The 13,214-nt window shown below is 60.4% G+C and overlaps 1 protein-coding gene and 1 gene segment (V, D, J or C); both read left to right on the top strand.

Moving 5' to 3' along the window:
* Positions 1–354: 354 nt before the first annotated feature.
* Positions 355–2,760, top strand: LOC128917055 (vacuolar protein sorting-associated protein 29-like). The gene is made up of 4 exons (XM_054219587.1): positions 355–410; positions 769–957; positions 1,457–1,692; positions 2,286–2,760. The coding sequence occupies exons 1-4, from the start codon at positions 408–410 to the stop codon at positions 2,401–2,403; spliced, it is 546 nt and encodes a 181-aa protein (XP_054075562.1). The 5' UTR covers positions 355–407; the 3' UTR covers positions 2,404–2,760.
* Positions 2,761–4,811: 2,051 nt separating this feature from the next.
* Positions 4,812–9,328, top strand: LOC128916953 (Ig lambda chain V-1 region-like). The segment is given in 4 exon segments: positions 4,812–5,328; positions 6,228–6,303; positions 7,826–8,414; positions 9,296–9,328. Coding segments are annotated over 3 exon segments (357 nt in total).
* The last annotated feature ends 3,886 nt before the right edge of the window (positions 9,329–13,214 follow it).

Consider the following 13,214-nt stretch of genomic DNA (forward strand, 5'->3'; position numbering starts at 1 on the left):
CCCCTGGCCGCCATCTCCCCTCGCAGCCCCCGCGCCCCCCATCGGCGCCTGAGGGGAGAAGGACACGTTTAACGGCACGGGCGCTTGTGGGCGCTTTGTCTGAGCGTTTCCGCACAGAAAGAGAATCCGTTTTTCCACAAAAATCCCACAGATTTCATTAAAAACCCATTAATCGCACCGAAGCGCTCCCCGGCCCGCCGCCGGCCGCGCCGCCCCGCCGCGCATGCCCAGCCCCGCGCGCACCCACAGGGGCGGGCATTAGGCCGCTTCCACCGGCGCCGGCGTCACGTGGGGAACTGCTGGCGCTGCCATTGGTTGGGTGAGGAGGAAAAGGAGACGCGTCACGTCCTGGTTACGTCGTTGCGCGTCGGGGTAACGGGGTGGGCGGAGCTGCGCGGAGGAGCAGGATGGTGAGCGGGGGTCGGGGCCCGCCTCCCTCCGCCGCCGGGCCCGCAGGTTCAGCGCGGGGAGGCCGCTTGGCCCGGTCCGCCGCCTTGGTCCGCCCCGGGCAGCGCGTTCCCTCACCTCCGGCTACATGCGGGAGTGAGGGCGCCTGGCTCTGCCCGGGTGGGAGCGGGCTGGGCTGTCTGTGCGGGGCAGCTCGGGCGTGCTGCGGGGTTCCCTCAAAGCTGAATCCGAAAGAGATCCCTGCTGGGCCTGTAATGGTTTGCCGGGCTTTGCAAACGCCCTGGAGTGGCAAAAAGGTTTTGTGCTTTTTGTGTTAAGTAACCTGTGTTAAAACTCTGTTTTCTCCTGCTATGTACAAAGTTGGTGTTAGTATTAGGGGACCTTCACATCCCACACCGGTGCAGCGGTCTACCGGTGAAGTTCAAGAAGTTGCTGGTTCCAGGAAAGATTCAGCACATCTTGTGTACAGGAAACCTCTGCACCAAGGAGAGCTATGACTACCTCAGGACTCTGGCTGGGGACATCCATGTTGTTAGGGGGGACTCAGAGGTAATGTTCTGGCTGCTCTTAATTCCTCAGCCCATTTTCCTGCATGCTGTGGTTGTCTCGATGAAACCCGGGGAGTCCTTCAGCACTAGCAATTCCTAGACAGTAATTCACCAAGATAGGAAGTAGGGATGAGTAAGGCAAAATTATTTTCTAGACCTTTCTTGTTGCAATTGCAGCAGGGGAGATAGGGCGCATGGGGGTAATGCATGTACTTGATTCATGTGAACTCTGGCACAAGTCTGTTTGTGATTCCTGTGAGGCTGCTGCAATCTTCCAGCTGACTCTGTAGTTGCAGGAACTGGGGGCTTGTGTGTGTTTCTTTACTGCTGGTTAGCCTGACTTGTGTGCAAAGTCCCCACTCTCTGCTCTGCAGCTGCTCTTGCTGGGCAGTGGTACAAGCATCCAGTGGGCCCACACATTGAAAGAGGCCTTGCGCACTTGAATAGCAAAAAGCGGATTCGTGTCTTGGAATGCAGGAACCTGCCTTTCTCTTTCTCAGAGCCTGAATTATCCTGAGGAGAAGGTTGTAACTGTTGGGCAGTTCAGAATCGGGCTGATTCATGGCCATCAAGTTATTCCCTGGGGTGATGTGGCCAGCCTGGCACTGCTGCAGAGGCAACTGGATGTGGACATTCTCATCTCAGGACACACACACAGATTTGAAGCATTTGAACATGAAAACAAATTCTACATCAACCCAGGATCAGCTACAGGAGCCTACAGTGCTTTGGAAACGTGAGTGAAGGGGGGTCCTGAGCTGCCCAGCGTGGCAGAGCCTGTAGGCGTTACCTGAAATGTGTTTGTTCACCTGCAAGTGTCTGGCCACCGTGCTGCAGAGCGCTGTGAGGTGCTGTGAGGAGCAGGAGGCCAGCTTTCTCTCTTCCCGGGGAATGCAACAGGGCTCCCCTGCTGCCAGGGTTTTGCTTCACCCAGGCATTGGGCATGACAGCCTGGCAGCGGTGTGCCTGGGGCTGCTTCCTGGGCCTGGAGAGGGGGAGTTGCAGCAGCTTCTTGAAGCCATTTTGCTTTGTGGTGTCGTCACAGAAGCTGCATGCTAATATTTTGTAGGCAATCTCACTTCTGGAGGCACTGCCAGCTAAGAGTCTGAGCCTGACCCGACTTAGGCTGTTGAGAGCCTGGAGGGCTGTTCTGGGCTAAGCGCAGCTCTGCTGGAGAAGCTCCTGTCGGTGCCTGCAAACTGCAGTGTTTCCCAGACTGCTGCAGCCCTTGGCGACCAAGCGTATTAGAATACTAAACATAAGCTATGTTAATAGCAAGAAGTGTAAGCTAATTGGGAAGATGATTGACAAAGTATGTTTTCTTTCCAGGAACATCATCCCATCATTTGTACTGATGGATATCCAGGCGTCCACAGTTGTGACTTACGTATACCAGCTAATTGAGGATGATGTGAAAGTAGAAAGAATTGAGTTCAAGAAGTACTGAATCATGTTCAAACCTGCGTGTTGACTTCTCACCGCCTTTCTTCCTGCTCTTCCCAGCTCGGTCGAAGTGGAGGCAGGCCACGGGGGGGTGCTGCTGCTGCGGCGTGTGACCGTGAAGCGACCACAACGCTTGGTTGCTTGTGAGCTTGTAAAAAAACCCGTCAGTCCTGGTTCCCAACCAGAACTTGAAGCGGATGAAACTGCTGACTTACAGAAAGAGGCCTGTGGAAAATATCCTGTGTTTAAGGAGGAGATGTTGTGTTCCTGGCCTAAGGGAGTCACAGAGGGTCACGGTAGCTCAATATTGAACCTCTTCTGTTAAGATGAACATAGAATAATAAATCCCTGTCTTCATGTGTCCAGGTCCTCTTTGATATGCTTCTTAAAGGTGAAGGGGGGCTGGAATTTGGTGTGAGTTGGCTCTGGGGGCTGAAAGGAAGCTGCTGTTTGCAGCAAGTTTGAAACTTTTCTCTGTCAGAGAGGCCGGAGGACTCAGGTTGAGCAGACTCATCCCACCTCCTACTTAGGGGCAGCACAGACAGGCAGAGGCAGGTCTGGGAAGGGTGGTGTGGTGGAAATGGGTGTTTGTCCACATGCTCCAGAGCTAGCAGAGGCCAGGGCTGCTCTTCTCATCACTGGGGCGGTGCTGAGCAGCAGGAGCCTCGGTGCTGTGGCGCAGTCCTGTCCTGTCCTGGGTGGCGCAGGGGCAGCAGCCTGCAGTGGGGTGCACCGTGTCATGGGGTGCTGGTGCGGTGCTGCCACAGAGCCCCGTGGAGAAGTGCCTGGGGCAGAGGGGAAGGGGAGCGCGGCTGGAGGAGCTGTGCTGCCGCAGAGGGATGCTCGACGGGTGGGGGGTGATGCCAGGGTAGCAGACCGGGCTGCAGAGGGTGCTTCAGCTGGGTAGGGCAGAAAAGCATCCCTGCCTTCCCTTGGCGTGTGTCTTGGCTGAGCTTGTATTTACCAAGGCCACAGCTGAGGAGCATTTGCCCAGACACCTCATTCCTGCTGGTCGCGGTCATGTAGCTCCTGAGAGAAAGCTGCCTGCGGTGCCCCGGTGTGAGGCAGGACCTGGTTTCGCAGCTGAGTGGCACAGGGAGCCGTCAGCTCAGAGTGACCGTGGTGCCTTTCGTGGGCCAGAGACCTGCCTGCTCTGGGTAGGGGAGCACTGGGCAGGAGCAGCCAGCAAACGCTGTGGGGCTGTTATTTCCACACAGGGCTGTACCTGGAGGGGAGGGAGTTTAAGAGGGAGTCGGGGTCCACGACACAGCTCCATCAGTGTGGGGATAAGTAGCTGGTGGGATCGTGCCATGGCCTAGGCCCCTCTCCTCCTCGTGGTGCTCGCCCATGTCTCAGGTGCCCTGGCCAGACTCGCTGCGCCCGACTGGGGCCTTTGGGGAAAGAGACCACATCCCGCTGCCCGGGGAGGGCTGTGCTCGTGGGGCACTGGCTGACCCGGGTCTTCTCTCCTCTCCCTCTCCAGGTTCCCTGGTCCAGGCAGCGCTGACTCAGACGCCCTCCTCGGTGTCAGCCGACGTGGGAGGAACCGTCACGATCACCTGCACCGGGGTTAGCAGCAGCTATGGTGTTGGCTGGTACCAGCAGAAGGTTCCTGGCACTGCCCCTGTCACCGTGATCTATGGTGGTAGCAGCAGACCCTCGGGCATCCATTCGTGATTCTCCGGTTCTGCGTCTGGCACCACGGGCACGTTAACCATCACTGGGGTCCAAGCCGAGGACGAGGCCGTCTATTACTGTGGTAGCAGGGACGGCAGTGCTGGTCGTCATCCAGGTGCCCCACAGGGTGGCGGTGGGTGGGTGCTCTGTCTGCTGTGCCTGGGTGTCAGCGATCCTGACGGTGGTGCTGGAGGAAGGGACACAGCTCACGTAGTGCAGACCTGTGGTGTGGCCAGTTGCTCCTGCCTTCAAAATGTCTCGTCCTGTGGCCGGTCCTTTGGCCCAAAGTTGTTGGGAGGCACGCTGTCATCACCTCTGGGTGTCCCGCTCTGGTCCCTGGGCTCGCTGCCAGTTCAGGGCCGATGGCCACCCTCCTGTGGTGCCAGGAACGGCGCCCAAGGGCCCTGTGTCTGTGTGAGCTGCTGTCCCAGGTGAGCCCGGGGTGCCTTGGGCAGGGTCCCATGCAGAAGCCGTGAGGGTTGTGGCAGGGACTGGAGGTGTGTCTGGACTTGGTGGAGGCTGTGGCGGGGGTGAGGGGCAGCACGGGCAGAGTGCCGTGCCAGGCTGTGCTCTCGGTTCCTCCGGGGCTGTCCCTGAGGTCGGTCCTTCTGGTCCCCACACGGTGTCAGTGTGGCCCCGCACCACGGTCCTGAGGTTGCCGGGGCAGCAGGAGGCAGAGGGGCTGGGGACAGCCAGGTGCAGCTGTAACCCCTGGTGCAGGGCAGTCTCTACAGACCCCTTTGGAGGCTGCTGTGACCCGTGCTGTCATCAGGTTGCAGAGGGGCTGCCCCTGCCCGGACACGTGTGGGTGGATGCTACCTGCACTTGATTGGTATCAACTCCAGCCCAAGTCTATTTGTGGTTGCTGTGAGGCTGCTGGAGACCCCCATCTCCCTTTGTAGTTGCAGGATCTGGGTGCTCCTGTAGGCTTGCTGTTAGGTGGCCTTGAAGCTCCTGGTCGCCTGGGCCGAGGACCCCTGCACTCCCCATCTGGCACCCAGGGCCCTGCTGGGTGTCCCCCTCCCCTCCTCCCAGCCTGGCCATGCCAGGAGCCCCCGGGGCATCACCCCAGGATGGTTCAGCCCTGCTGAAACTGCGTCCTCAGCGCCAAGAGGTGGGACATGCCAAGGGCTGGGAGCTGGGCCAGAGATCGGTCCATGTCACAGCTCCATCGGCGTGGGGACACGTAGCTGGTGGGATTGCGCCATGGCCTGGACCCCTCTCCTCCTCGTGGTGCTCGCCCATGTCTCAGGTGCCCTGGCCAGACTCGCTGCGCCCGACTGGGGCCTTTGGGGACAGGGGCTGTGTCCCGTGGCCAGGGGAGGGCTGTGCTCGTGGGGCACTGGCTGACCCGGGTCTTCTCCCCTCTCTCCTCTCCCTCTCCAGGTTCCCTGGTCCAGGCAGCGGTGACTCAGACGCCCTCCTCGGTGTCAGCCGACGTGGGAGGAACCGTCAAGATCACCTGCTCTGGGCTTGACAGCAGCTATGCTTATGCTGGCTGGTACCAGCAGAAGGTTCCTGGCACTGCCCCTGTCACTGTGATCTATGCTAATGACAAGAGACCCTCGGGCATCCCTTCGCGATTCTCCGGATCCACGTCCGGCTCCACGGGCACGTTAACCATCACTGGGGTCCAAGCGGAGGACGAGGCCGTCTATTACTGTGGTAGCTACGACAGCAGCGTCAGCAGCTATGGTGTCTGGTGACGATGAATAATCAGAAGTGAGACACAGGCTCCAAATCAGAGGAAGGGTTTCAGCCCTTCTCCCTCCTGGTGACTGTGGGGCTGAGGCAGGTTCCTGTCGCCTCTGCACGGCCATGGCTGTGAATGTCCCCCCTTTTGTGTCCCAGAGAACTGCAGGTTTACTTTGTCTCCCCTGTGCCTGGCAACCATTGTCCTCATCCCCACAGAATTCAGTGTGGCCTTGTCACCCTCCCCACTGCCTCTTGCTACTGACAAACACGTCCTGCCAGAGCTGCCTCTGTGCTGCGGTGCACTGCGCTGCGCTCTTCTCCCCAAGGTCACACATGGCTGTTGTTGCTTCCATTCTGCTCCGACTGTGGTGTTTCCCGTCCCGCTGCCCGGGAGGGCTGTGCTCGTGGGGCACTGGCTGACCCGGGTCTTCTCCCCTCTCTCCTCTCCCTCTCCAGGTTCCCTGGTCCAGGCAGCGGTGACTCAGACGCCCCCCTCGGTGTCAGCCAACGTGGGAGGAACTGTCAAGATCACCTGCACCGGTGGTGGCAGCTACTATGGCTGGTTCCAGCAGAAGGAACCTGGCACTGCCCCTGTCACTGTGATCTATGCTAATGACAGGAGACCCTCGGGCATCCCTTCGCGATTCTCCGGATCCTTGTCTGGCTCCACGGGCACGTTAACCATCACTGGGGTCCAAGCGGAGGACGAGGCCGTCTATTACTGTGGTGGCTACGACAGCAGCAGCTATGGTGTGCCGTGACAATGAGTACTAGCAATGAGACACAGGCTCCAAAATCAGAGAAGAGGTTTCAGCCCTTCTCCCTCCCAGCGGATTGGGGTTCTGACTGTGGGGCTGAGGCAGGTTCCTGCCCCTCTGCGTGACCATGGCAGTGAATGTCCTCACTTTTATATCCCAGTGCACTAGAGGTGACTCCATGGCTGGGGACCATTGTCCATGTCCCTACGCAGTTAACAGTGTGGCCTTGTCACCCACCCCACTGCATCTTGCTACTGGGGACCATGTCCTCGTGGTGCTGCCAGAGCTGCCTCTGTGCTGGGGCATTTTTGCTTGGGCTCAGCTCCCCAGATTTGCCTGTGGCCATGTTCAGGTCTGTTTTCCTCTGACTGTGGTGTTTCCCGTCCCGCTGCCTGGGGAGGGCTGTGCTCGTGGGGCACTGGCTGACCCGGGTCTTCTCCCCTCTCTCCTCTCCCTCTCCAGGTTCCCTGGTCCAGGCAGCGGTGACTCAGCCACCCTCAGTGTCAGCCAATGTGGGAGGAACCGTCAAGATCACCTGCTCCGGGATTAGCAGCGGATATACAGGCTGGTACCAGCAGAAGGAACCTGGCACTGGCCCTGTCACTGTGATCTACAGGAATGATAGGAGACCCTCGGGTATCCCTTCGCGATTCTCCAGATCCAAGTTCGGCTCCACGGCCACGTTAACCATCACTGGGGTCCAAGCGGAGGACGAGGCCGTCTATTACTGTGGTAGCTTCGACAGCAGTGGTTTTGGTCATGGTCGTCGTGATGCTGAGATTATTTTTCTCTCTCCTGTTTTTACCGCTCCTTTCCCTGCGTGGGGAAGAGCTGGTGGGCAGTTGGTGCCCTTTTGCTTCCCACTGACTGGGGACCCCCTGCCCTGCAGACCCTGGCTGCTGGCCTGGACCTGGCCCCATTTTGGCCATGCACAGGGCTGTCTCCAGACTGCCACAAACGCTGGGTGCCCACGGCAGGCCGTGCCCCTGGGCTGCCCGGTCTCAGTGACAGGGATGAGGGGTGCCCCGAAGGGCAGTGGGCAGGGAGAGGGTCTGGGCTCTGGCTACAGCCACCCCTCTGGGAGTACCTGGGCTTGGGGCTGCAGCCAGGGTGTCCCATCCGTGAGCCTGAGGGCAGAGGAGCCCTCTAACTGTCCCGCTGCCCGGGGAGGGCCATTCTCCTGGGGCACGTGCTGACCCCCATCTTCTGCCCTCTCTCCTCTCCCTCTCTATGTCTCCAGGAAGCGTCTGTTCAGTTGCCCCTGATGCACGTGTCCCCAAGAGTGAACACCTGGACCTCCTGCTCCAGGATCAACAACTACTATGGGTGGTACCAGCAGAAGGTTCCTGGCACTGCCCCTGTCACTGTGATCTATGATAACAACAAGAGACCCTCGGGCATCCCTTCGCGATTCTCCGGATCCACGTCTGGCACCACGGCCACGTTAACCATCACTGGGGTCCAAGCGGAGGACGAGGCCGTCTATTACTGTGGTGGCTACGACAGCAGCGGCAGTGGCTATAGTGTCTGATGATGATGAGTAATAGGAAGTGAGACATCAGCTCGAAAATCAGAGGAAGTGTCTCAGCCCTTCTCCCTCGCGGCCAAGCAGAGTTGTGGTTGTGGGGCTGAGGCAGGTTCCTGTCCCCTCTGTACAGCCATGGCTGTGAATGTTCTCCCTTTCGTGTCCCAGAGAACTCAAGCTGGCTTTGTGGCTGTGGAGCACTGGCCTTGTCCCTACAAAATTCAGAGTGTGGCCTTATCACCCACCCCGCAGGTTCTTGCTACTGATGACCACGTCATTCGGCTGCTGCCAGTGCTCCCTCCATGATGGAGTGTGTTGGGCTGGGCTCTGCTCCTCAGATTTGCCTGTGACTGTGTCCTGGTCTGTTTTTCTCTGACTGTGGCCTTCCCTGTCCTGCTGCCCGGGGAGGGCTGTGCTCGTGGGGCACTGGCTGACCCGGGTCTTCTCCCCTCTCTCCTCTCCCTCTCCAGGTTCCCTGGTCCAGGCAGCGCTGACTCAGACGCCCCCCTCGGTGTCAGCCGACGTGGGAGGAACCGTCACGATCACCTGCACCGGTAGTAGCGGCAGCTATGGCTGGTTCCAGCAGAAGGTTCCTGGCACTGCCCCTGTCACCGTGATCTACTACAATGACAAGAGACCCTCGGGCATCCCTTCGCGATTCTCTGGATCCCGGTCTGGCTCCACGGGCACGTTAACCATCACTGGGGTCCAAGCGGAGGACGAGGCCGTCTATTACTGTGGTGGCTACGACAGCAGCAGCAGTGGCTATAGTGTCTGGTGATGATGAGTAATAGGAAGTGAGACATCGGCTCGAAAGTCAGAGAAGAGGTTTCAGCCCTTCTCCCTCCCAGCGGATTGGGGTTCTGACTGTGGGGCTGAGGCAGGTTCCTGCCCCTCTGCGTGACCATGGCTGTGAATGTCCCCCCTTTTGTGTCCCAGAGAACTGCAGGTTTACTTTGTCTCCCCTGTGCCTGGCAACCATTGTCCTCATCCCCACAGAATTCAGAGTGTGGCCTTGTCACCCTCCCCACTGCCTCTTGCTACTGACAAACACGTCCTGCCAGAGCTGCCTCTGTGCTGCGGTGCACTGCGCTGCGCTCTTCTCCCCATGGTCACACATGGCTGTTGTTGCTTCCATTCTGCTCCGACTGTGGTGTTTCCTGTCCCGCTGCCCGGGAGGGCTGTGCTCGTGGGGCACTGGCTGACCCGGGTCTTCTCCCCTCTCTCCTCTCCCTCTCCAGGTTCCCTGGTCCAGGCAGCGGTGACTCAGACGCCCCCCTCGGTGTCAGCCGACGTGGGAGGAACTGTCAAGATCACCTGCACCAGTGGTGGCAGCTACTATGGCTGGTTCCAGCAGAAGGAACCTGGCACTGCCCCTGTCACTGTGATCTATGCTAATGACAGGAGACCCTCGAGCATCCCTTCGCGATTCTCCGGATCCAAGTCCGGCAACACGGGCACTTTAACCATCACTGGGGTCCAAGCGGAGGACGAGGCCGTCTATTACTGTGGTAGCTACGACAGCGGCAGCTATGTTGGTGCCATGGCGCCATGAGGGAGTGATACAAAAAACTCCTGCCATCACAGGGGCCAGTTAGGAATCTCTGCTGTCCCAGATTGATGGTTAGTCCTGTCCCCACGACGGCCCTGCCCAGTGCTGCAGGTGGCTGTGCGTGGTGTGACTGCCCCAGCCATCCCTTAGAGCCCCAGGGCTGTGCCCGTCCCCTCTCATTTGGGCTGGGTACGACCCCAGCAGCCCTGTCCCTGTCCCGTGCTGCCGGGCCTCGGTCCCCTGCGCTCGCTGGCTGGCCCCCAGGGCCCTGCCGGGTGCCCCCCTGCCCTCCTCCCAGCTTGGCTGCGCCTGGGGCATCACCCCAGGGGGGTTCAGCCCTGCTGAAACTGCTGTCCTCTTCCTTGCAGTGGTTGGTGCCCTGGCCACAATCGCTGAACGCGGCTGTGGCCTTTGGGCCCAGGGGTCTGGCCCTGTCCCACCCTCCATGCCAGGAAACCTGGGACAAAACGTCCAGATCCCCTGCTGCGGGTGCAGCAGTGTCCTGTGCCCAGGACGGCAGTGGTGATCAGCATCTGGAGGGTGGCGGTGGGTGGGTGCTCTGTCTGCTGTGCCTGGGTGTCAGCGATCCTGACGGTGGTGCTGGAGGAAGGGACATAGCTCACGTAGTGCAGACCTGTGGTGTGGCCGGTTGCTCCTGCCTTCAAAATGTCTCGTCCTGTGGCCGGTCCTTTGGCCCAAAGTTGCTGGGAGGCACGCTGTCGTCACCTCTGGGTGTCCCGCTCTGGTCCCTGGGCTCGCTGCCAGTTCAGGGCCGATGGCCACCCTCCTCTGGTGCCAGGAACGGCGCCCAAGGGCCCTGTGTCTGTGTGAGCTGCTGTCCCAGGTGAGCCCGGGGTGCCTTGGGCAGGGTCCCATGCAGAAGCCGTGAGGGTTGTGGCAGGGGCTGGAGGTGTGTCTGGACTTGGTGGAGGCTGTGGCGGGGGTGAGGGGCAGCACGGGCAGAGTGCCGTGCCAGGCTGTGCTCTCGGTTCCTCCGGGGCTGTCCCTGAGGTCGGTCCTTCTGGTCCCCACACGGTGTCAGTGTGGCCCCGCACCACGGTCCTGAGGTTGCCGGGGCAGCAGGAGGCAGAGGGGCTGGGGACAGCCAGGTGCAGCTGTAACCCCTGGTGTAGGGCAGTCCCTGCAGCCCCTTGCTGTTGGGAGCCTTGAAGCTCCTGGCCTTCGTGTGCTTCCAGTCCCTTTCAAAATCCCAGTTCTCTGCCGTTCTCTTGTGGCACTTAACAGCGGCCGAGTTGTGGCACCCTGCTTTGAAGCAGTTCCTGGTTTTCCCAGCTCCTCTGTCACTGTGCGTTCCCAGAGCAGCGAGGCCATGGTGCTCCTGGGCCGGGACTGGCACTTTTTGGGCCCTGGTTGAGGTGAGAGCTCAGCAGCCGCGTTGGGGAAGGAGCCGGCAGCCCAGATGATCTCAGCGCCTTTGGTGGGCCAGAGACTTGCCTGCAGTGGGCAGGGGAGCACTGGGACAGGAGCTGCCAGTGACCACTGTGGGGCACATTTCCATGGAGGGTGGGTGTTTAGAAAGGAGTTGGGTTCCATGACACAGCCCCATCGGTGTGGGGACACATAGCTGGTGGGATCTCTTCCTTGCAGTGCTCGCCCATGTGTCAGGTGCTGCGCATGGCTGGGGCCTCTGGGGACAGGGGCCACGTCCCGTGGCCCAGGGAGGGCTGTGCTCGTGGGACACTGGCTGACCCGGGTCTTCTCCCCTCTCTCCTCTCCCTCTCCAGGTTCCCTGGTCCAGGCAGCGCTGACTCAGACGCCCCCCTCGGTGTCAGCCGACGTGGGAGGAACCGTCAAGATCACCTGCACCGGGCTTAGCAGCAGCTATGAATATGCTGGTTGGTACCAGCAGAAGGTTCCTGGCACTGCCCCTGTCACTGTGATCTACGATGGCAGCAAGAGACCCTCGGGCATCCCTTCGCGATTCTCCGGCTCCACGTCCACGTTAACCATCACTGGGGTTCAAGCCGAGGACGAGGCCGTCTATTACTGTGGTGGCTGGGACAGCAGCAGTGATGCTGGTGTAGTGATACAGAGTGGTGGGGAATGAGCTGCAGAGGAGCTAAAAACAGGTTTTTCTGCCCTTATGACTCATGGCTGAGCTGGGCTTTGTGGCTGGGGCAGGTTTGCATCCTCTCTGCCTGTCATGGCTGTGACTGTCCTCCTGATTGTACCATGCCAATTGGGAAGTGACTCTGGAGCTGTGGACACTTCTTGCTTGTCCCAACAAAAGGCATGGCATTACCTTGTTGTCTGCCCCACTGTCTCTTGCTCCTGGTGACCACGTCATCTTGCTTCTGCCAGCTCTCCTCACCAGGTCCCAGGGGTCCAGCCTTGAGCTTTGCCTGGTGGACTGTGGTCCCTCTGTGCCATTAGGACCTTTGGGCACAGGGTCCCCATCCCTGTCACACTGCCTGGGGAGGGCTGTGCTCGTGGGGCACTGGCTGACCCGGGTCTTCTCCCCTCTCTCCTCTCCTTCTCCAGGTTCCCTGGTCCAGGCAGCGGTGACTCAGACGCCCTCAGTGTCAGCTGACGTGGGAGGAACTGTCAAGATCACCTGCTCCGGGAGCAGCTACAGCTATGGCTGGTTCCTGGCACTGCCCCTGTCACTGTGATCTACAACAGCAACAACAGACCCTCGGGCATCCCTTCGCGATTCTCCGGATCCTACTCTGGCTCCACGGGCACGTTAACCATCACTGGGGTCCAAGCGGAGGACGAGGCCGTCTATTACTGTGGTGGCAACGACGGCAGCTATAAGGTGACACAGAGCAATGGGGAAGTGATACGGAAACCTCCTGCCACCACAGAGGGCAGATGGGAGTCTCTGCTGTCCCCATTTGATGCTCTGACAGGTCCCTGCCATGGCCCTGCCCTTGCTGCCCAGTGCTGCGGGTGGCTGTGCCTGGTGTCCCGGCTTGGACATCCCTGAGAGCGCCCGGTCTGTGCCCGTCCCCTCTCATTTGGGGAGGGGATGACCCCCAGCAGCCCTCCTGCCCCTGTCCCTTGCTGCACCAGGGCGCACTTTGTCACTGGTACCTGCTCCCCCCGGCTCTCTTGCCTTCCCTTGGAGCTGCCATGAGGTGCTGTGGCTGCTGGTGGGCTCCTCCCTGGCCGGAGGCGTCCTGCTGGCGCGGCTCTATGTGAGCCCCGGCATGGAGATATCCAGCGGCTCCTGCAGCCAAGGGAACGGCTGGATCCGTGCAGCAGGGAGGGAGGTCGCACCGCTGGGCTGTTGTGGGGGCCCTGGTGCTGTGGGCGCGTGGAAGGCCTGGGCAGGGGTGGTGCGGGCGGAGGAGCCATTGGTGGTGCAGTGGGTGCGGGCTGGCTGGGCACAGTCTGGGGGAGCCCAGCTGGCCCGGGCTGCAGGAGAGGGGCACCTGGCTGTGTTTTGGCAGGACCTGACTGCGGCAAGGTCTGTGCCCTGCTGCAGGGCATCACCGTGGGAGAGTTCAGCCTGCTGAAACCTCGGCCCCATCATGGAGAGGCAGGATGGTGCTGCCAGCCAAGGGGCCCGGACAAAGCTTCACCTTCAGACCCGCAGATGAGGAGTCTGGGGGAGCAAAGCGCTGCTGGTGGGAAGCCCGGGC

The sequence above is a fragment of the Rissa tridactyla genome, chromosome 13 (assembly GCF_028500815.1).
Source record: "Rissa tridactyla isolate bRisTri1 chromosome 13, bRisTri1.patW.cur.20221130, whole genome shotgun sequence".
Taxonomy (NCBI): Eukaryota; Metazoa; Chordata; class Aves; order Charadriiformes; family Laridae; genus Rissa; species Rissa tridactyla.